General features: G+C 40.8%; 2 protein-coding genes and 1 long non-coding RNA gene across 6 annotated transcripts in view; 1 reads left to right on the forward strand and 2 right to left on the reverse strand.

Moving 5' to 3' along the window:
* Nucleotides 1-20,950, reverse strand: part of LOC114037059 — a 159,588-nt gene that overhangs the window by 19,202 nt on the left and 119,436 nt on the right. The window contains 5 exon segments of the mRNA XM_027853858.1: nucleotides 214-297; nucleotides 349-397; nucleotides 13,977-14,020; nucleotides 18,285-18,401; nucleotides 18,439-18,594. Coding sequence (XP_027709659.1) covers nucleotides 214-297; nucleotides 349-397; nucleotides 13,977-14,020; nucleotides 18,285-18,401; nucleotides 18,439-18,594 — 450 coding nt within the window.
* LOC114037028 lies at nucleotides 164-9,869 on the forward strand. Its single transcript, XR_003568401.1, has 3 exons — nucleotides 164-423; nucleotides 7,874-7,936; nucleotides 9,213-9,869. It is a non-coding gene; the product is annotated as an uncharacterized LOC114037028 (long non-coding RNA).
* On the reverse strand, nucleotides 4,832-18,966 carry LOC114037023 (zinc finger protein 2-like). 4 transcript variants are annotated; one of them, XM_027853808.1, is made up of 6 exons: nucleotides 18,655-18,966; nucleotides 13,609-13,906; nucleotides 12,157-12,247; nucleotides 9,880-10,006; nucleotides 6,334-6,441; nucleotides 4,832-5,733 (listed from the first exon to the last, which is right to left on the reverse strand). In XM_027853808.1, exons 2-6 carry the CDS (start codon nucleotides 13,620-13,622, stop codon nucleotides 4,967-4,969), a joined length of 1,107 nt encoding a protein of 368 aa, XP_027709609.1. In that variant the 5' UTR covers nucleotides 13,623-13,906; nucleotides 18,655-18,966; the 3' UTR covers nucleotides 4,832-4,966. The 4 variants fall into 4 exon arrangements, with proteins under 4 accessions (XP_027709609.1, XP_027709611.1, XP_027709610.1 ...); XM_027853810.1 differs by having other exon boundaries at nucleotides 12,157-12,209; nucleotides 18,439-18,966; XM_027853809.1 differs by having other exon boundaries at nucleotides 12,157-12,212; nucleotides 18,439-18,966.

Genomic DNA, 20,950 nt, shown 5'->3' on the forward strand with positions numbered 1-20,950 from the left:
GGAAACGGAATTGCCCTTGGCCCTAAGGATCCACCCCCCCCATTACTAACCAAACTACAATTCCCAGATCCTTCGGACTCGATTACTTCCGGCTTCCAGCTTCCCATTTCCCACAAAGCTACAACGATGCTAAATTGTGAAAGACTACGCGCCGTTGCTTACTTCGCGGGAGGTCTCGTGCCTACGCCTTCCCCGGCCCGCATACACTTATACCTCCAGCTGACGTCGACCCCGGGGCCCGTTCGGAACCTAGGGCTTTGCTCCGATCAGAGGAACTGCCCCTGCGCAGCTTCGACCCTACAAAGACCTAGCGGAGGGAGGTGGGGGCGGGAGATGGGTCAGGGTTACCATGGAAACCGACCCAGCACGCTGCCGGCGTGTGATTTGGTTCTGGCTCCTGGGGAAGGATGTACCGGAGCAAGAGTGAGTCTTAATCTCTTCCTTTTACCTATTTGATGTTTGTACCTGGTGGCTTAGAGACTGGAGTCCCTGCTAAACCACTTAGCAACTAATTAATCTGGAGCTGGTTCCTTAATCTCTCAGGTTACCCATATGAAAAGAGGGGACAATAATCTACAGATCAATATTTATGAATCACCTATAAATCCAAGACACTGGGGATACAAAGGCAAAAAAAATGAAACAGTCCTTGGTTTCAAGAAGCTTAAGTAATAGAAGGTAATATGACGTGAAAAAATGCACATAGTCTTTGACCCACTGGTAGGCATATAATCCTGAGGAAGTCATTATCAATAGTCCGGGAGCTGGACTCATTGGACTCTGTCTAATGCTTTTCCTTTGTTTTCTTCTCTCTCTTACCGCAGGGGGATGCGGTAGAGAAAGAATTTAGGCCTCTCTGGCCAACCAAATCTGTACGGCAACTAGGGACAGGGCAGAGAGGGTGTATTACAACCTTTCTTTTAACACAGCTCTTAAGTCTGTTCTTTGACTTCTCCATTTTCTTGGCTCATCAGCAGGATCTTCTCTGAGAGACTTCTCCTTATGTTGTGGTTACTAACCAAATTTTCATCTTCTGTCACTAAGCAGTAATCAGGTATAGTGCACACTGTGCGCTTTTCAATCATATTAGTTTGGCTCCTTGGAGCATGGCTACTAATGATGGGGTGCTTGGGTGCCTGTGCTTGGATCCCAGTTTCTCCCTGGCCTCAGAAACACTGTCTCTGGCAGTTTCCCACCAGCCCAAGGACCCTATCTCTGGCAATAGCTCATGAGTGGACCCAGTGAGGCAAACTATCTCTCCCTGTTACAAGAACAAGCTGACCTCTGTAGAATTTTCTTTGTATGAACAGGACTATCTTGTACCGGCAGAACTACCAGGTCCTGATGCCCACAGTTACTGTATACAATCCAGAGGTCAAGCTATAGACGTCAACTCCTGAAGCTATCTTGTTTCAGACATAACAGACCAAAAATATGCCTTTTAGGAAACCCCCACCCCTGCGGTTTTCAGTAGTGAATGATGTAATTGTATGTTATCACCTAATTGACATACTTGCCACATAATTCACTACTTTTCCTATATAAGTTTTAGCATCATTCCTGTTAGGTTGCAAGTTTCCTAAGGAGCTCTGCCTACCACTGCAGGTTCCTTGAGAATCCTTGCCCACTGTATAGCATAACAATAAATCTTTGCCACCTTGACTTAAAGAATGCTTGAGTCTGTGAATTCATTCCAGATGACCCTGTCCTGTACTCTGTCCTTGAGGGGTCTCTCAGTCTCTCAGACAGCAACACTACTTCTCTACCTCAGGAGTCTAGGGTTTAACCCTGTGGAAGTAAGAGGTAGTTTCTGATACCGTTTGTCATGAGCCCCCATCTGTGTGCAACTCAATACCAAATGATCAACAAGCAATAATATCAATCAACATCACTTGGCTTTTACAAAGGGATATTTACTGAGAAAGTATAGCAACGGCCAAACTACAACAAACTCACAACTGAGATCACACTGCCCTCTTCACACTCTGTCCCTGGGGAGTGTGGACTCAAAAGTGATTCCTACAAAATATCACCCCTAAGGGGTGGGAGGGTAGGCTTACCTCCTGGCTCTGAAAATCCTTTTCTCCCTTTGCAAAGGCTCTACCAAATTCATTTATGGGTGTGGAATAGCCAATTGTTCCCTTGTTGGCAGGACATAATGTCTCAGCTACCAGGCTGATTCACTATTGGGCTGGGCCTAGAAGGTCTATCCTCAGGGCTGGCTCCTCACTGTACTACTATAACTACCATCAGACTCTATAGACTCCAGTTTCTGGACTTCTGGTGGCTTTTCTGACTTTTCAGACCTCCCAATGTCATAACCTTCTGTAACCCAGGCTTCAGCAAGCTGGCATAGAGCCCTGGCTCCGAGGGTACCATGGCTCAAACTCCCAGTTCTGCGGTGATCTCCCCCAGCACTGAAACTGGGAACAAACAATACATACCAGAAACAACACTAGACCCATTTTTTCAGAGCTAGGATAAAAGAAAGGTAGCAAGGGAAGGGAAGTGTTTCTCCTCTCACTGGTTCAGTTTATAGTTTCCATATTGGGCACAGCAGATAGGAGTCACAAAAAAGATGGCAGAAAAGAGAGTGAATAGCTCAATCTCACCAGTTTTAAAGATTCAAGCAGCCAATTAAAGGAGGCCACCCTCACCCACATGGTAGGGGATATAGCAGGCTCTATGGTAGGTAGCCTAATAGAAGGAAAGGAAGAAGGCTGTAAGGGAGAGGAACAGCAGAAATAATATTTTCCTCCTTCAACATTCAGAGGGTTTTGTACCTGTCACACTCTTGTTCTTTTCTGTACTAAACCTATTGTATGATAGATTAGTGTGTTGTGGTTTACCTGCAGCTCAGTGACAATAGGAACCATGTCTTAATTTCATTTGTAATGTCTTTGCAAACTAACATAATGCTTTGCATATGATAGGAGTTTAATAAATGGTTGTTGTTTTTGTTTGTTTGTTTGTTTGTTTTTGCTAACAAGGGGGTTAAGTGACTTGCCCAGGGTCACACAGCTAATGTCAAATGTCTGAGGCTGGATTTGAACTCAGATCCCCCTGACTCCAGGGCCAACACTCCATCCACTGCCGCCACCTAGCTGTCCCCTATAAATGGTTGCTGAATGAGCAAATCAATGAATCTAGGTGTAAGCAACCATAAAAGCAATTACCTATCAGCAAGCACCTACTCTATGCTAGGCACTGGGATACAGAGACAAACATGAAATAGTGCCTGCCCTTTGGAGAGCAATTTGGAACTATGCCCAAAGGGCTATAAAAATGTGCATACCCTTTGACCCAGCAATAGAACTTCTAGGGCTGTATCCCAGAGAGATCATACAAATGGGAAGAGGACCCACATGTACAAAAATATTTATAGTAGCTCTTTCAGTGGTGGCAAAGAATTGGAAATTGGGATGCCCATCAATTGGGGAATGGCTGAACAAGCTGTGGTATATGCACGTAATGGAAAACTATTGTGCTATAAGATACAATGAACAAGAGGACTTCAGAAAAACCTGGAAAGACTTGTATGTACTGATGCCGAGTGAAGTGAGCAGAACCAGGAGAATGTTTACACAGTAACAGCTACATTGTACGATGACCAGCTTTGATAGACTGAGCTCTTCTCAGCAATGCAAGGATCTAAGACATCTCCAAAGGTCTCATGGTGGAAAATGCTATCCACATCCAGAGAAAGAATTATGGAGTTTGAATGCAGATCAAAGCACACTATTTGCTCTTTTTTTTCCTTCTTCTGTTTTGTTTTGTTTCTTCTTTCTTGTGGTTCCTCCTGTTAATTCTAATTCTTCTTTACAACATGACTAATGTGAAAAAAGAAAAAAATGGTGCCTGTCCTCAGGGAGTTCACATTCTATCAGGGAGACACATATGTAAAAAAGAATATATAGATTATGTACAACACAAATACCAAGCCAAAACAGAACTAAAAGATTAGGTATTGCCAAAAGATTTGGTATTACAATAAACCTAATGTCTTTATAGTCCCACTCTCTCTATCCCCAGGCTCTGTTTATCTTTGTGGGAGCAGATGCCCCAGATTTCTTAGGCAAATGTTTTGTAATCATTGTTCTTGCCAGGCTATTTGAGTAAATGGCTTTTCTACTACCTTAAAAAAAAGTTTAGGGGACAGCTAGGTGGCATAGTGAATACAGCACCAGCCCTGAAGTCAGGCGGACCTGAGTTCAAATCTGGCATCAGACCAAACACTTGACACTTACTAGCTGTGTGACCCTGGGCAAGTCACTTAACCCCAATTGCCTAAAAAAAAAAAAAAAAAAAAAAGTTTGTCAGCCATAAGAAATGATGACTATGAAGAATTCAGAGAGGCAATGGGAAGATTTGTATGAAAGGACAGAAAGTAAAGTAAGCAGAACCAGGAAAAAATATATATATAAAACATATACATACACATACACACACACACACAAAATGACAACAGAATAGAAACAAAAACCTCACAAAGCTGAATGCTATATTAATTATAATGACCAAACGTATCCCTGAAGATAAGCTAAGAAAATCTTCCCTCAACCCCCACCCACCCACCATCTTTGCAGAGTTTGGGAATGATGGATGTAACTTACCTGTGTATACCATCAGGCTCAGTTGGTTAGTTTTGCTGAACCACTTTTCCTCTTTATTCTTTGTTACAAGGGATAGTTTTCTGGGTAGGGAAGGAGGGAGTTATATATTTAGAAATGAAGGTTACATAAAAATGTGTTAATAAAATTTAAAATGTTAAAAAAACAAGTAGTTTGGTAGCAAAAGAGAAATTGAATAAGTAACCATAGAGGGCAGCAGGTTCAAATGATAGATTTAATATAGGAGATCTTTTAAAAAGCTTTATGAAATGTCTGGTTCCAACGTGATTGTTAGAAATTTAACAAAGTGGCAGGCCTTGACAAAAGATTTCTCCAAATTGATTACGTGCCCTCATTTATTTGCCAGCATGTCGTCGCTGATGTTGGACGACAGATGACTTGCTACTGAAAACTTTCCTGCACACACTGCATTCATAGGGCTTCTCTCCAGTATGGATTCTCTGATGTCGTGTGAGAGATGAGCCATCAAAGAAGCATTTTCCACATTCACCACATTCATAGGGCTTTTCTCCAGTGTGAGTCCTCTGATGTCGAGTAAGGGTTGAGAGACCAAAGAAGGCTTTCCCACATTCCTTACATTCATAGGGATTGTCTCCAGTATGAGTTTTCTGATGTTGAATTAGGGAAGAACGGATGAAGAAGGCTTTCCCACATTCATGACATTTATGGGGCTTCTCTCCAGTATGAATTATGTGATGTCTAATAAGGGCTGAGTGCTGACTGAAGGCTTTTCCACATTCAGTACATACATAGGGTTTCTCTCCTGTGTGAACTATATGATGTCGAACAAGTGCTGAGTGGTGTCTGAAAGTTTTTCCACATTCATTGCATACATGGACTCTCTCTCTACTGGAAGTTTTCTTGTGAGTCATAGTTACTTGCCTGAAACCTTTTTCTTGGGAAAAAGCTTTCTTCCAAGTTTCCCCTGAAATGTCTCCCCTTTGCCCCTCCAATTTGCTCTCAGGCACATGAATTCTTCCAAATACGAGTTCCACAGGAATGTCACCTCTGAGTTTTCCCATTAATGTCTCTGGTGATTTTGCTTCCTCAGACCTATTTTGTTTTAGAGTTGACTCCTGGATCTCAGGCCTATTTTCCCAATCTAAAACAAAGAGAAAACCCAAATGTCAAGTGTTCCCTGTTAACACATGCTTACTAGATTAGATTCTATAGGATAAAGGAAACTGCCATATTAGAGGAATAATAATAAAACTGAAAGTAATGCTAATTACGCATCTCAGACATTGGCAGGCTCTCAAACTGCCCTGTAATCTTGAGAGAGAAAAGAAAGTAGGGGGTAGGGTAGGTTGGTGTACATAGTCCATTAAGTAAGGTGTACACATAGAGAGCTTATCCAGCATTGTAAGGGTAAGGAAGGGAACAATGACCAGATGGAGTTTTTAAAGTGGTTAGAGAATAGAGTGTAACTTGGGAAAAGAACTTCTAGTGAATAAAGAAAAGTAGCCCCTTCAAAGAGCAGGGCAAGAATTCCTAGCTAGGAAAGGAATCCATGAAGATGGAAGTAAAAGAATCAAATGTGAGAAAAATGGAACCCATTTCCCCAAAAAGGGAAAAGAGACTCTTTCAGTGGGTCCGTGGCAATAACAATTTCAGCAGGCCTTGGAGCCCCAGAGAGCTTCCCAAATTAATTATTGAGCTATTACTTCTAGTGAATCTCATCTGCCTGGTTTTTTTCACTTACCAGTATATTGTGGGATCTCTCTCTCTGCAGTTCTCTTTAGATTGAGTATCCATGGTTCTTCCCCTCGCTCCAACTGGAGAATCACATCAGGTTTAGAAATGGAAAGCCCTAATCAACAAATAAAGAAAATATCTCTGTTTTTGCTGGGGACATACAGATGTTTCAGGGTTCAGTTCCAACCCCTTAGGCAGCTAGGTAGAACAGTAGATAGAGCACTGGGCCTGGAGTAAGGAAGACCTGAGTTCAAATCCAATTTCATACACTTACTAGTTGTATGACCCTCGGCAAGTCATTTAACCTCTGTCTGCCTCAGTTTCTTCATCTATAGAAAGGGGATAATAATAGCACTTACCTTCCCAGAGTTGTTATGAGGATAAAATAAAATACTTGAAAAGTGCTTAGTATAGTCCCTGGCACAAAGCAGTAACTTAATAAATGCTTGTTCCCACCCTCAGTCTATAGAAAAGTGAAAAGGATATCATAAAACTCAGAAGGAGGTAAAGAGATCTCTGAAAGGAGAATTAGGATTATGTTACCAGTAAGTAGCAGATTCGTTGGAATTCATTTATGGTTTCACTGACAGACAATTGGGAATCTCAGATGTATAAAACTATTTGAACTTGGACTTTAGGTAAGAAGCCCCAGCCTGGGTAAACAGAGAATAAGGAAAAGAGCAATGAAGCTGCCTATTTTCAACTCTATAAAGTGAAGACCTTTCACCTAGGAATGGGAAGAATAAACAAACAACTGCATTGAGGCCCAACGAGGTTTAGGAATTACCCATCCCAGAACTAAAAGACTGAACATAAGCATTCCACAGCTGGTAATAAGTAATTGGAGGAAGAAAATACACACCAGTGGAAATGTGGTCAAAACACTTAATATTATATCTCTCTTTTTAAAACTTGTTGCATTTAAATGTTTTAAAAAATCATGGCTTAACTTGGAATTGAAATGAAAGGGGTGCATTGTCATGGAATAGTAGTATTGTACAGCTAGGAGGGAACCTTAGAAATTGATTTAGGCTAGAACAGTTGAAAAAGGATTTATAGAATAAGGACTTGAGCTGGAAGCAACTTGGGATCACTGAAAGCAGTGCAGAGTTTCCTCAGTGTTACCCAGTTTGTTCTCTTCCTATTCAGCTATGAGCCTAGTTTACCATCCACTTGCAACACATCCAAAAGAGAAGGTGTCCCAGAAGTCTTCATGTAGTTTTAAACTATTCAGCTATTAACTTAAAACTACACTAAGACTTTTGGAACCCCTATGTATGTACCAATAGACTTATGCAATGGGCCACTCGTCCAACTATTTGTCATAATCTAGGTAATAAGTATTCCTTATCCACTTGGTTTTTCCTGTATGGATGGGCTAGAGTGAACTTTTGAGTGATTTCACAGGATCATAGTTTTGGAGCTGGGAGGGATCTTTAAGACCATCAAATCCAACCCTCTTATTTTACAGATGAGGAAACTGAGGCACAGATAGTTTAAGTATCTTGCTCAGGTAGCATATCTCCTTGAAGTCTTTTCTTCTCCAGGTTAACCATCCTCATTTCCTTCATTCCTCATATGGCATGATTTGAAGACTCTTCACCATTCTGGTAAGCCTCTAGATATTCTCCAGTTTATCAATGTCCTTAAAATGTGGCACTCAGAACTGAATACAACACTCCAGATTTGGTCCAGTTCCAGCTGAGTATAGCAGATGATATCACCTCAATAGTCCTAGATAGAATGTCTCTCTGAATTCAGCCTAAGATTGGGGAGGGGGGTTTGTTTTTGTTTTTGCTGCTATATCAGTATTGATGAGTATTGATGACACTCCATTAAGATTCCCAGATCTTTTTCAGGCAAACTAATATCTAGCCATGAGTCCTCCATCCTGCGATTATGAAATTGATTTTTTGAAACCATGTAAGACTTTATGCCTATATATTCAACTCAGATTCACAAGTGTGATCTCATCAATGTGGGAATTTCCTCCAATGAAGGGAACTGCAAGCCATCTCTGCCTGCTTATCCTATGTGACTATTACCATGGCTTCCCATAAGTTCCCATAAGGGTGTTCATGCAACATGCAGGAGGCCTTCCTTGCCTTCTTTGACATTGTGAGGATACCATGGGCTGTCTTTGTCTATGCCTTGCTCTTGCCACCTGATTAACCCATCCTTCTTTGTGCTCATATATTTCTTTGATTACATATTTTACTGACTTCTCTTCCATTATTGCTTTTTTAAACATTTGTTGCAGCCTACCCACACACACCACGTACCTCCCCAGTGCTGTCTAGGTGATACTTATCTGTATTGACATTGAACCATCAATGACTATTCTTTAGGTCTTGCCATTCAACTCATTCTGAATCCTCCTAACTGTACTGTTGTTTAGGCCACTTCAATCTTGTTCAAAAGGCATGAGAGGCTTTGTCAAATGCTTTGCTAGTTAAAATACATCTACATCAATCCTCTGATCATATAACCCTATTAAAAAAGGAAATGGAGTTAGTCTGAAATGACTTGTTTCTGCTAAAGATGGGGATCTGGTGCTCAGAAGGGTGGTCAGGACAGCAAGTATAGATTTGGTGATCCTCTGCATGGAGGTGACAGTGGAATCTGCAAGAGAGACAGAAATGGCAAAGGAGACAGTGTAAAAGAGAATCAAGAGTAGACATTTGGAGAAATACCTGCATTAAGGGGGAAGATTAAGGAGACAGCAAGAGATGGTAACAGGGTAGTTAGAAAGGTAGGAGAAGAGCAAGGAAATGTGGCATGCCTGAAGTCTCTGACAATTACCACCTCTATATTTACCTTTTTACAAGTAGAATGTAAACTCCTGGATGGTAAGGTCGGCTTTTCTTTGTATCTTTGTATCCCCAGTCCCTTGCACACATAGATACTTAATGACTACTTGTTGAATGGGTTTGGAAGCCACAGAAGAGAGTCTCCAGAAGGCTGCAGAGGGCAGAGGAAGCTGATGAAGTTCCTGGTAGATGGTCTCCTCCTCCTCCATGAAGCCTCAGACACAGACTCCTCAATGTCCCTCAATGTCCCTCTGGATTGTTCTCTTCTACAGTTCGTCTGAGATACTCAAGGGAGCTCTAGATCCCACTCTTATTTTCTTGACCAAGACATTTTTGGATTCACTATGTAATGTCTCTCATTACCTGCTGCCTCTCTAGCCTTTATTTCCATTTATAAATGTGTAAGCATCTCTGCCTGGAGCCTATTTTCTTTTTTTAGCCTTGACACATGCTAAAGTCTCATGAAATCCCTTCCTTTACCCAATCCTGACAAGCATTACTCTACTTTCAACGTTGCACAAAGGTTGCTGTAGTTTCAGAGTAACTCCCACAGGCTTCTGGTATGTGACCATACTTAAGACATACAGTGATATTAAAACATGAATGGGACCACAAAATTTAAAGGTAACTCTAGTTCCCTCTCTAGGAGTCTTCTCCAAGATGTAGTGTTACCCCATTGAAGGAAAAGAGATATTTTCTAAAAACAGGGAAGATTTTTAATCTCAGGGCAAAGCCATCCTTACCCAATGAGATCATGTTTCTGTAGTTCTCCAACATCACATCCCTGTACAAATCCCTCTGAGCAGAGTTCAGTTGCCTCCACTCTTCCTGGGTGAAGTTCACAGCCACATCCTTGAAAGTCACCAATTCCTAAAATACAAACATTCTTGCTCACCCATAGGCCTTTTCTCCCCATCTCTCCATCTCTTGGCCACCTGGTGACCAGACAATAAGAGGGTGAGAGAGAGAGAGAGGGGAGGGGTAAAGATAAAAGCTCCAGGAGGAGCTTATGTTTAGAAGAAGTACTGGCAGAATTAAAGATATGAGTGGTTTTTGGTAAGGCATGTGACCTGATGCAGACAGTTCTTGATTTTATCTCTCTTGTATTGTACCCATCACCAGTTTACTTTTGAGGGAGAACAAAAATTAAGCAAAGAATATTCCCTAGAACAGGGGCTTTTAACCTAGGGTCCATGAATTTGGATTTTTAAAAAAATATTTTGATAAATGCATTTCAATATAATTGTTTTCCTTTGTAATCTGTTGTATTTCACGTAATGCATTAAAACCTTTGAGGAGGATACAATTCACCAGTCTGTCAAAGGGATCCATTAAACAAAACAGATTAAGAACCTATGACCAAAAAGGAAGGAGATCTGTTAGTACCAGATCTCAAATTATACTGTAATTTTATATTATATACTATAATTTGATTAAAGATACTATAAAATTATTAAAATGATTTGGTATTAATGATTTGATACACTGATAACTAAAATGATTTGGTAAAAGAAATAGAGAGGTTGAATAAGATTAGTAATATGACAAGTGAAATAATAGCTGGGTGTCCAATAAACCCAAAGACCTCAGATACTGGGGCAAGGATTCACTAAGTGATTAAAAAAAAAAACCCATCGGGAACACTGGAAAACATTTCAGCAGAAATTGGGTATAGACCAACATCTCACATTGTTTACCAAGATAAACTCCAAATGGATACACGACTTAAACAGAAACAGTGACATCATAAGCAAATTAGAGGAGCTAGGAAGAAATTACCTTTCAGATCTATAGAAAGAAGGGTGTATGACTAAACAAGCAACAGGGAATCACAGAAAATACAATTAACAATTATGATTACATAAAATGAAAAAGATTTTACAAAAATAAAAATCTAACTTAGTTAAAATTAGAAGGGAAACATAATGGGAAAGATCATTGCAGTAAGTTTCTCTCATAAAGGTTTTATATTCAATATATATAAAGAATTGATTAGATTTGTAAGACTAAGAGCCATTCCCCAATATATGAATGGTCAAAGGATATGAACAGGCAGTTTTCAAAGGAAGACATCCAAGTTATCAATAACCTATGAAAAATGCTTTGAATCATCAATAATTAGATAAATACAAATTAAAGCAATTCTGAAGTTCTACCTCATACCAAATAGAATGGCAAAGATGAGAAAAAGAAAAATATGTTGGAGGGTCTGTGGGAAACAAGTACATTAATGTACTATTAATGGAGCTGTATATTTCTGGAAGGCAATATTGTATTATACCCCCAAAGTTACTAATTTGTATATTCCCTTTGACATAACTATACTACTGGTAGGCATACACTGTCAAAGAAATCAAGTAAAGAGGAAAAGCACCCATATGAACAAAAATATTTGTAGGAGCTCTTTTCGTAATAGCTCCAAACTAGAAATTAAGGGAATATCCACCTATTGGTGAATGACTAAAAATTGTGGTATATGAATATAATGGAATATTATTTTGCCATGAGAAATTATGAAATGGTTGGTTTCAGAGGAAACTGGGAAGACTTCTATGACCTGATACAGAGTAAATGGAGGAAAACTGGAAGAAAAATTTACACAATGACAACATTATAGGAAAAAAAATAATTGAAAGACTTCAGAACCCTGCTTAATGCAATGATAAACCACTAGTTCAGAGGCCTGGAAATAAATCACATCAACTACCTCCTGCCAGAGAGGTGATGGACTTAAAATCCAGAATAAGATATGCATGTTTAGATATGGCCAATGTGGGAATTTGTTTTGGTGGACGTGAAAAAGAAAAAGAATAAGAATTTAAAAAAAAAAAAAGAATCCTTAGCTGTAGAGAGTTCATCATCTATTGGAATGGAACTAATTTCCAAGGTATGAGAAAGTAGGGCTTTGATTACTGGAGGAGCGACTGAACAAAGATGTTTCAGAATGAAGAAAAAAGGAACCATAATCTGGAAAATGAGATGGCATGACAGGAAAAAAAAGGAAGGAAAATCCATTTTACCTGGAACTTGGCAATCAGGAACACAGCATCCATTCCCTGTTCTTCTATGCACCCTTCTTGGGGAAAAAAAAAGAGTTCTGAGAAAGTAGGGCTGAAAGAGGAAAAGGAAACATAAGAAAGACTGATCTAATTTATGTCAGACTCAGTGGGCTAGAAATCTCATATCAATTAAACATAAACCTCTTATCCCAGTAATACAGAAGGGAAATGCATAGCAATCCTGCCTTCTCCCAGAATTAGAGGGGAAAGCCATAGACATTGATGATTAGGATTGACTTTGTCCCTGCATTCATAGCAGGTTGCACAAGACAAAGCTGTGTTGCTGGTAGACAGAAAATGGCTTGAATTCACACCTCTGTACTCAAGTTGAACATATAATTTCATTATGCATGAATAACTGCTTTTAATGAGAGAAGATACATCAAAGCCCTTTCTTGCCTCAAAAAATCAATGAAGAATACATTTTCTTACTTGAAGAAAGCAGCTTCATGGATATTACAATATCAGAGAAGCGTCATGATACACTGGAAAAAGCATGAAACTGGGACTTAGAATACCATTGCTACCAGTCTATCCCACCTAGACAATTCCAGGCAAATTGCTTAACCTCTAGATGTCAGTATTCTCATCATAAAATGGGCTTAATAATGAGATAATGAGTGATCCCACAAATGACTCATAAACATTAGTTTTCATTACTTCATAATAATCCTTCCTACATATCCTGCCTGTACCATATCAGTTTCTGAAAGGGTTATGTGAGAAAAATATGGGAAAGTATGTGAAATATTAAAAATATAATATATTCATGAGGCCTTCTTGGTTTTACTCAGCTCGATTCTCAGACCAATTGAATTAAGTCTGGAAACTCATAAAACTTTAGAAATGCACTTTTTTGATCTCTGAGGTACAAGGAGAGGGCTCAGTTATTCTCTACATCCTTGTTCATTTTCCACATAAGTGAAAGATGGAAATTGTCCCCTCTTCTCAGCTTTAGACTGCACATTGGTATACACTGCAAAACTGAAAGAAGAGGGAGTGAGCTAGAGGACATGATAAAGAGCCCTATAATGAAGTCCCAAAAAACTCAATGAATGAGTGCAAGGGCCAGTGTCAACCAAGCCAACCTTCCTCCTTCTAGCTTATGCTTTACAAGCAGCCTTACGCTGTTATGAGAGAAGAAAAAAACTGCATTCAGAAGACTTCAATTCAATTAAAAGTTCCACCACTTAATAAACTCTCATTTTCAATTCTTTGGCTCTCAGTTTCCTCATTTGTAAAATGGAAATAACGACTCTGTCCTTTGAAGAGTCGTTGTGAGGGTAGAATAAGTGAATGTGCTTCAAAAATTTCAAGTGCTATATGAGTTATTATGTTTCCATCTTTCTCTCTGAGAAAGCTCAATCAGCCTCATTCTTCATCCTCTGACAGTCTTTGATCACCCTCACTTACTTTCTCATGCACATGGGTCACACTATCCATGAGGAATCACTCCCTCACTGTTCTCTGATGTGGTGCTTCCACTCAAGTTCTGATTTCCCTAGGTGGAATGGTCAGTGATTCCTCCGACTCCAGAGTCAATAGGATGTTTTCTTTGTAGGGAATCTGCTATCAGAGTTGATTGAGCATCTTTCAAGTCCTTGCTTCCTCCTGGAAATAAAACCGCCTAAAGATCCAATGAGTACTTCTTATCCTAGGGCGGATTTCTGTCGCTAGATGAAGCACTTCTACTCAGGAATCCAATTTATACCTGTAAAATGTAAGCATTGTAAATAGAACATGTTCCACAACTGTCAGCTGAATGAATTAATGGGACTCACCCTCTGGATCCCCAGGTAGGACCCCGAATAGATTCTACCAAGACCTGCTAAGACCAGACAGGAGAAAGTCAGTGTCAGGGGTCCAGAAAATACATCATCTAGCCCTGGATTCCACAGAAATGGAAAAAAGTATATCAGATACAGCATCTGTTCATGAGATGAGCATGAGGGAGAAGCGATGGGCTGCTCTTAAATATCAATAGAACTCCTAGAATTGGTATAGATACTGAATCTATGTCTCCTATGGTTTGTCCTTTGTTCTCGAAGAGGGCCATGACATCAGGGAGATGATGACATGACTTGCAATAGACTTTGATTTGAGTGAGGGAGGGCTGCAGCCTCAACAGTGAAGTACAGATATAGATAGATGGATGGATGGATGGATAGATGGATAGATAGATACACAGGATTAATACACAGAGAGAAATGTAGATTCAATCCCAAGACCCTATCCTACATAGATACACACTATGCCCACCCCTCCAGGGTGAGAATTCAATTCCTTTCATCAAACATTAAGAGCATATTATGTACAAGGTATTTTCCTAGGTATTAGGGGTACAATATGAAAAACAGCATATCCCTTTCCTTAAGAAGGTTACAGTCCAGTAGGGAAAATGACATGCACATGTAATAGAAGGGAGAACATGAAAGGAGCAAAGGAAAGCTCTGAAGAACTCTAGGAACATTAGAGGATGGAGGCCTTTTAGCTGGGAGATTACAGAAAGCCGCAGGTAGGAGATGGTGCCTGAGCCAAGTCTCGGGAAGAAAAGAATTTCAACAGATGGAGTGGAGTCATATAGGATGACTGACATAAATAGATGGAATCAGACAGTGATGGGCTGGAATACTGAATAAACCAAGAAGAACTGTATGAGATGAGGCTGGGGCTGGTAAGGCAGTTTGGGTCTAAATTAGGACATCTCAGATTACTAGAGGGCAGTGTTTACACTTGATCCTAAAGGCAATAGGGAGCCACCAAAGGTTTTTGAGCAGGGAAGTGACATAATCAAACCAGATGATTTTTACTAGCTATATGAAAGATGGGCTGGAGAAGAGAGATAATGGAAAGAGAACCCAGTTAAGATTAGCTCAACTACAAAATGGAACCCTTTCTTTGTAGGAAGGATGGAAGGTACTTATAAAAAAAAACAAACACCTGGTAAATTGACATTTCCCTTGAGCAAGCTTATCTTGGGGTAGATAAGAGCTGACTGGCTGAGGTTTTGAACAGGCCTGATGGCAGTAACACCCAGGGTCACTTGGAAAATGAGAGGAGTAGACACTGGCCATGTGAAGTTTACTAATACCCTCTCCATAGTCACCCACCCCTAAGGACAAGGTAAAAGTACCTCCCCCTGGCCTCCCACCTCTCTAGGGTAACTCTGAATGCCTTGGATAGGGAGGAAGCCTGGAGAAGTAGAAATAGTACCGGTAGAGTCAAAGTGTCTGAATCTTGGTTCTGCCACATAGTGGGTACGTCATTGAGTTTCCCTTAGGCTTCATGAACAGAAGAAGAGCATCTAGAACAAGAAGTAGTGGCGAGGGGGTGGGGGTTCCTAGTCCCACTATGCTCTGCTCTGGATAGACCACATCTGGCCTCTTGCATCTGGGTGTGCAAACTGGAGCCTAAAATTTCCTCAATTACAGAAAAGAATTGAATTAACACCACTCTTAGGAAAGTCAAGGGACACAGCTATTACTCATTCACATTTTTGTGTGGATATAGGACTTTTGAAGGAGATCTCTTCTAGACAGGAAACCTGGATAACATGATGCTTAAGGTCCCTTCTAGCTCTAAAATTCTAAGATTTGTTATCCCCAAGAAAACCGGCAATGCTGGTAATAAAGATTTCTGAAGGAAACAAAAGCAAAACATTTGTTTGCAGGAGGTCTGGAAGTAACTGAAAGCTTTCAGTTAATAAATAACATTATACAACAAATGTTCACACTAGCAAGAATATTTGAAAGTAAAAGGCAAGCTGCTGGCACCATTTGCTTTGGAAGCACAAGTATGCTTTCACTATACAAGTAGATTTTCAGTTCTATGTACTTTGTCAGGCTGGGAGGATGTCAGCTGAGAAATAGCCAGCCAGCATCTGGATTGGAACTGTTTCAGCTCTCCAAAGATAAAAAGGCATATTATTCTGTTCATTTCAAGGCTCATCTGGACCCAAAGATAATAGGTGAAGGGGCAGCTAGGTGGCGCAGTGGATAGAGCTCCAGCCTTGGAGTCAGGAGGACTTGAGTTCAAATCTGACCTCACACACTTGACAAAGACACTAGCTGTGTGACCTTGGGCAAGTCACTTAACCCCAATTGCCTCACCAAAAAAAAAAAAAAAGATAATAGGTGACAGCTCCTTATGATTAGACTGGAAGACTGGAAGGCTTTAAAAAAAAACCAACAACAAATATTGAGAAACTGTCTTGTGTAGTAGAAAGAATCAGAGGTGCAGGGTTCAAGTACCAATCACCACTTACTAACGGTATAACCCTAGCAAGTCACTACCTTTCTAAGCCCATTTCCTCATCTTTAAAATGAGGATAACATGTGTACCTGCCACACAGAGTAGTTGTGAAAAAATTGCTTTGTGAACTAATGCTCCATCAAAATAGGTTTTTAAACTGCGGGATTGAGAAGGGGCAGTAATAACCAAATAGACACAATACAGTTACATTTTTCAGTATGGTATATAAAACAATGTATTTCTAAACATATTAGGTAGACCGGGAAAGGAGAGGGAGTGAGCACTTCAAGGAAAGACAGGTTTGGATAGGACAGTTGAAGATGCTAGAGTGGCCAGAGTGGAAGTCTCAGAAAGGTAAGGGGAGAATTCAAAAATAGCAGCCCAATGAATCTGCAAGTCATAAAATATCACAAGATGTTAGAGCTGGGGGTGGGGGTGGGAAAACTTTGAGATTATCTAACCCAGTTCCCTCATTTTACAGCTGAGAAGACTAATGGTCAGAGGTTAAATAATTCAGCCAAAAATCACATAGCCAAATCTGTTCAGAGCTGGGACATGACTTGGCTTCCCTAGTCTAGTGTTCTCTCCACTAAATCTCAATGATTCATCCAATTTCAAACTTTGCTTGAGCAAAGGAGCTAACTTTTCAGGTCCCACTGAAGGTTGAACTCTGACTTGGAAAGATGTAGCTCCTGCCCACAGCAATGAGATCAGATGGCAGGGGAAGCCATCCACAGTGATGTAGTAATGGTTGTTGTGCTAATAAGAAAAGTCGCGGCTTAGGCTAGTTTGTGTCTGGAGAAGCTGCACAAACACACAGTTGATCAAGGTTTATGGTTTTGTTCCCACTCACCATTCTACTGAAACTTTTCTCTCATGGGTTAATAATGTCATGTCTCCTGATGCCACCAAATGGAAAGGACTTTTCTTAGTTGACCCTCTCCTTTGAATTGTAATTAAATCTATTATCTCTTTCTATTGGGGAATCCACACCCTATGATCAGCAAACTTGCCTTTCACCTAAATTTATTTCTCACATTCCTTGCAGTCTTCACTGGAATTGGCCCTTACCTGAATTCATTGCATCCCCTGCCACCCTCACCTGTGAAAGATCCTTCCCCCTCTCCATAACCCTAAAATCAATGGGAAAATGTGTGTGTAAAGGGGCTGGGGTGAAGTGACCATCTTGACTACCCAGTGCCATCTTTGGACCATGGAAAAACCAACTTGTCTCTCCTTCCACATTTCCCACGGTGAAAGTCTTCTTGGGAACTAGAAGGACCCTTAATGATCATCTAATCTAGGGGTTCTTAACTTTTTTGTGTCATGGACCTCTCTCACAGTCTGGTGAAGCCTATGGACCCCTTCTCAGAATCATGTTTTTAAATGCATAAAATAAAATACATAGAATCAAAACATCAACAACAACAAAGGATAATGAAAAATAAAGATGTAATATCTTCCCCATCCAAGTACATAGAGGCCCCCCTGAAATCTATCCACAGACTCCACATGCACTCCAGGTTAAGAACCCCAGATCTAGTTCAACTAGAACTAGATCTTTTTACACAGGAGGAAACTAACTTGAGGAGAGGAGTGCAGAGAGAGGAGAGAGAAGAGGAGAGACGGAAAGGAGAGGAGAGGGAGAGGAGAAGAGGGGTGTCAAATGCCACCTCCTCCAGGAAGTCCTCAGCTTCTGATTCCCATTGCTCTCCTTTGGTGTCGGGTCATCTCCCCGGCCAGACTGCCTGCTCCGCGTCCTCCTCACCCGGGTCACCCCTCCGAGTCATGTGAATGGCCCGAGGCTGTGGGCAGGCTGGAGGTCACCGGCCCCCCACGGGCAGAAGCCCCCGGGATGGATGGAGGCTGGCCTCCGGACGGACCCTCCTCCGCACATCCCGGAGGGGTTTCTCCCCGGCCCCCAACGCTCCGCAGAGCTCCCTCCTCCTCCGAAGCTGCTCAGACAGACACCTGTCCTCGCTCAGTCCTCACCTCTCCAGCTGACCCTCTTCGCCCCGACCCAGAGACGCCGGTTCTCCGCCCCGAGCCGCTGCGGTCCCCATCCTGGAGGCGCTGAGCCCATGACAACGCTCCCGAGAACTACGATTTCCAGCCCTGCTTTGGGTCCGTTCACTTCCGGTTGCCAGCCTGCATTCCCCGGGGCCTTAGCAACTCAAGTTTAAGAGCCTCGCAGCACTAGAAACGAACCTGATCTAGGTAGAAATGCTGGGAAATTGAGTCTCAGAGCCAGAGGCCAGTGGATTTCCAGAGTCGAGAATCGAGGATCCATCTGCGCAAACGCTCTCGGTGGTTCCTGTCAAACTACATTGTCGGAAAAGTCAGACTCTCCTTAAAACACAGCGCAGGCCAGTCACCGTGGTAACAGCCTCCGTGGGTAATGGCTTTCTCTTCCAGGTTTTTCTAGAGGAAATGGTCTCATTTTGCAAAAGGTTCTGAGGGCCATATAGGTTAAGCCATGGGTGGAGAACCTTTTCATGTTGGAAGGCCGCATTAATATTTAGTCGCATTCAAGAAACTTCAATTTAGATATACTTAAAAACGTACATTGTTTTGTAAAAATCTATGTACATAATAATTTCAAAAAATGAAAACTCTTTGTAATTTTAAAGTTAACAAACTTTTTAATGACTTTGTTGTGTCTGCTTTTGGTTGGAAAGCATTTGAATATTTGGTTGCAGCATGGATGTCTACAATTTCAGTTGATCCTCTAGATGGGTAACAGTCATTTGTGACCTTAAGGGCATCTTGATTTAGGTTAAGTAGGAGAAAGTAGATTGGCAGCAATAAGTAGTTGAAAAGCAAGAAAGCATTTTTTTCAGGCGTGTTACCCAAGGCATAGGTATTCTACTGCATTTTTCCATATTTCAATTGGATATTTCTTATCATCAAACAATGACTTTAAAATGTCGTCTATGGAGAACTCAATCAATTTCATCTGTAGTTCTTTAGGTGCCTTGGTGATGTCAACTAGGTGAGGCTGAAATGCTAATTTGAGTGTGAGATCGTGATTCTCAAAGTCAGTGAATCTTTTCATTGTATTCTCCAATTAATAAGTCTATAATAGCTTTGTATTCTTCAAAGATTCACTTTCATCATCCTGCTCATCAATGAGCTTTGCTAATTGGGGAAAATGTTCATCTGAAATTTCCTTTTGAATAAATGTTTTGAAAAAAGATAGCTATTTTCGAAATGCTTAGATTTTTTGCCACATATCATATATAGACTTAGTTTTACCTTGCAAAGAAATATTCAAGTCATTTTGATTGACATATCATAAAGAAATGCAGCATTCCTATAGAAATCTTTCAATAATTCACATTGCTGATTCTGTTCTTCATAAAATTTAACTATTTGTTCTTGCAGAGATAAAATTTTGGCTAACACCTGTCCCTGGGATAACCAATGCACTTGAGAATGACATCAAATCCACACTGAATACCTCATCGTTCAACTTTAGCATGTAACAAAACTCATGATGCTGGGTTGCATTTGCACAAATATAGTTAACAATACTTGTAACTTATTGCAAAGAGTCAGTTAAAATAGTAGCTTTAACAGAGAGATTTTGCTGATGCAAGATGCAGTAAAAAGAAATAAGAGCATCTGGATCTGTTAATACTTTTTTTTGTATCTGTGCAATAAACCCTTCATGTTTTCCTGTCATGGAAGGTGTACCGTCTGTACATACACTCACTATATTTACCAAATTCAGTCCAACTTCACGACATTTATTGTGAAAGTTGTTGAAAGTATCTATTCCCCATATTCTGTTTGCATGAGTGCCCAAAGCGAGTAACTCTTCATAGCAAAGAAAATCTTGGTTCAGATTCTTATAATCTAGTCACTGCTTAGATTCTTATAATCTAGCCACTGCGTAGATTCTTAAAATCTAGCCATTGCTTACCCAGGTTTCAGACTCCTTAAAAGTCAGCCTAATGTGAAGGATGTTCTAATAAACCTTGTCTTTGGCTGAAAGAAGGCTTGGGTCGAATTCTTTCGGGCAGGACCCGCATGTTGTGATTTTGGGGTCCCAGGACCCCTGAACTTCTAAAGCGCATCATTTTGGTGGCCCATATGGGGAAACTACCTAACCCCAAATTCTTCTCCAGCCAAGACTGGAAGGTATGTAAGCCTCCTCTTCCTCCCTTTCTTGCTCCGCAGTTGGGGTCGCTCTCCAAGCACCAAGGCTTGGAGGTGCTTTTTGGGCAGACAGTTACGAGGTCGTCTCGAACTTGGCCTGATGCTCTCAGCCTCTAGGTCCACTGGGTTGGTTCAAGGCCATGGACAGAAGTGTATGAATTCCCTCAGTGTTAGGGAATTGGGGAAAACTGCAGTTGCTTTTTGGTTCCCTGAGGCTTACTTACTCCCTTCCCTCTGCACCTCTAAATCCTGCTTCATGGAGGTTACAGGGAAAGTTAGAAAATATCTTGGCAGATTCTGGAGGTTTTGTGATTGATCATTAAGGAGTTTAGAACTCCTCTTT

The sequence above is a fragment of the Vombatus ursinus genome, unplaced genomic scaffold (genome assembly GCF_900497805.2).
Source record: "Vombatus ursinus unplaced genomic scaffold, bare-nosed wombat genome assembly UNPS02010219.1, whole genome shotgun sequence".
In the NCBI taxonomy this organism is placed as follows: Eukaryota; Metazoa; Chordata; class Mammalia; order Diprotodontia; family Vombatidae; genus Vombatus; species Vombatus ursinus.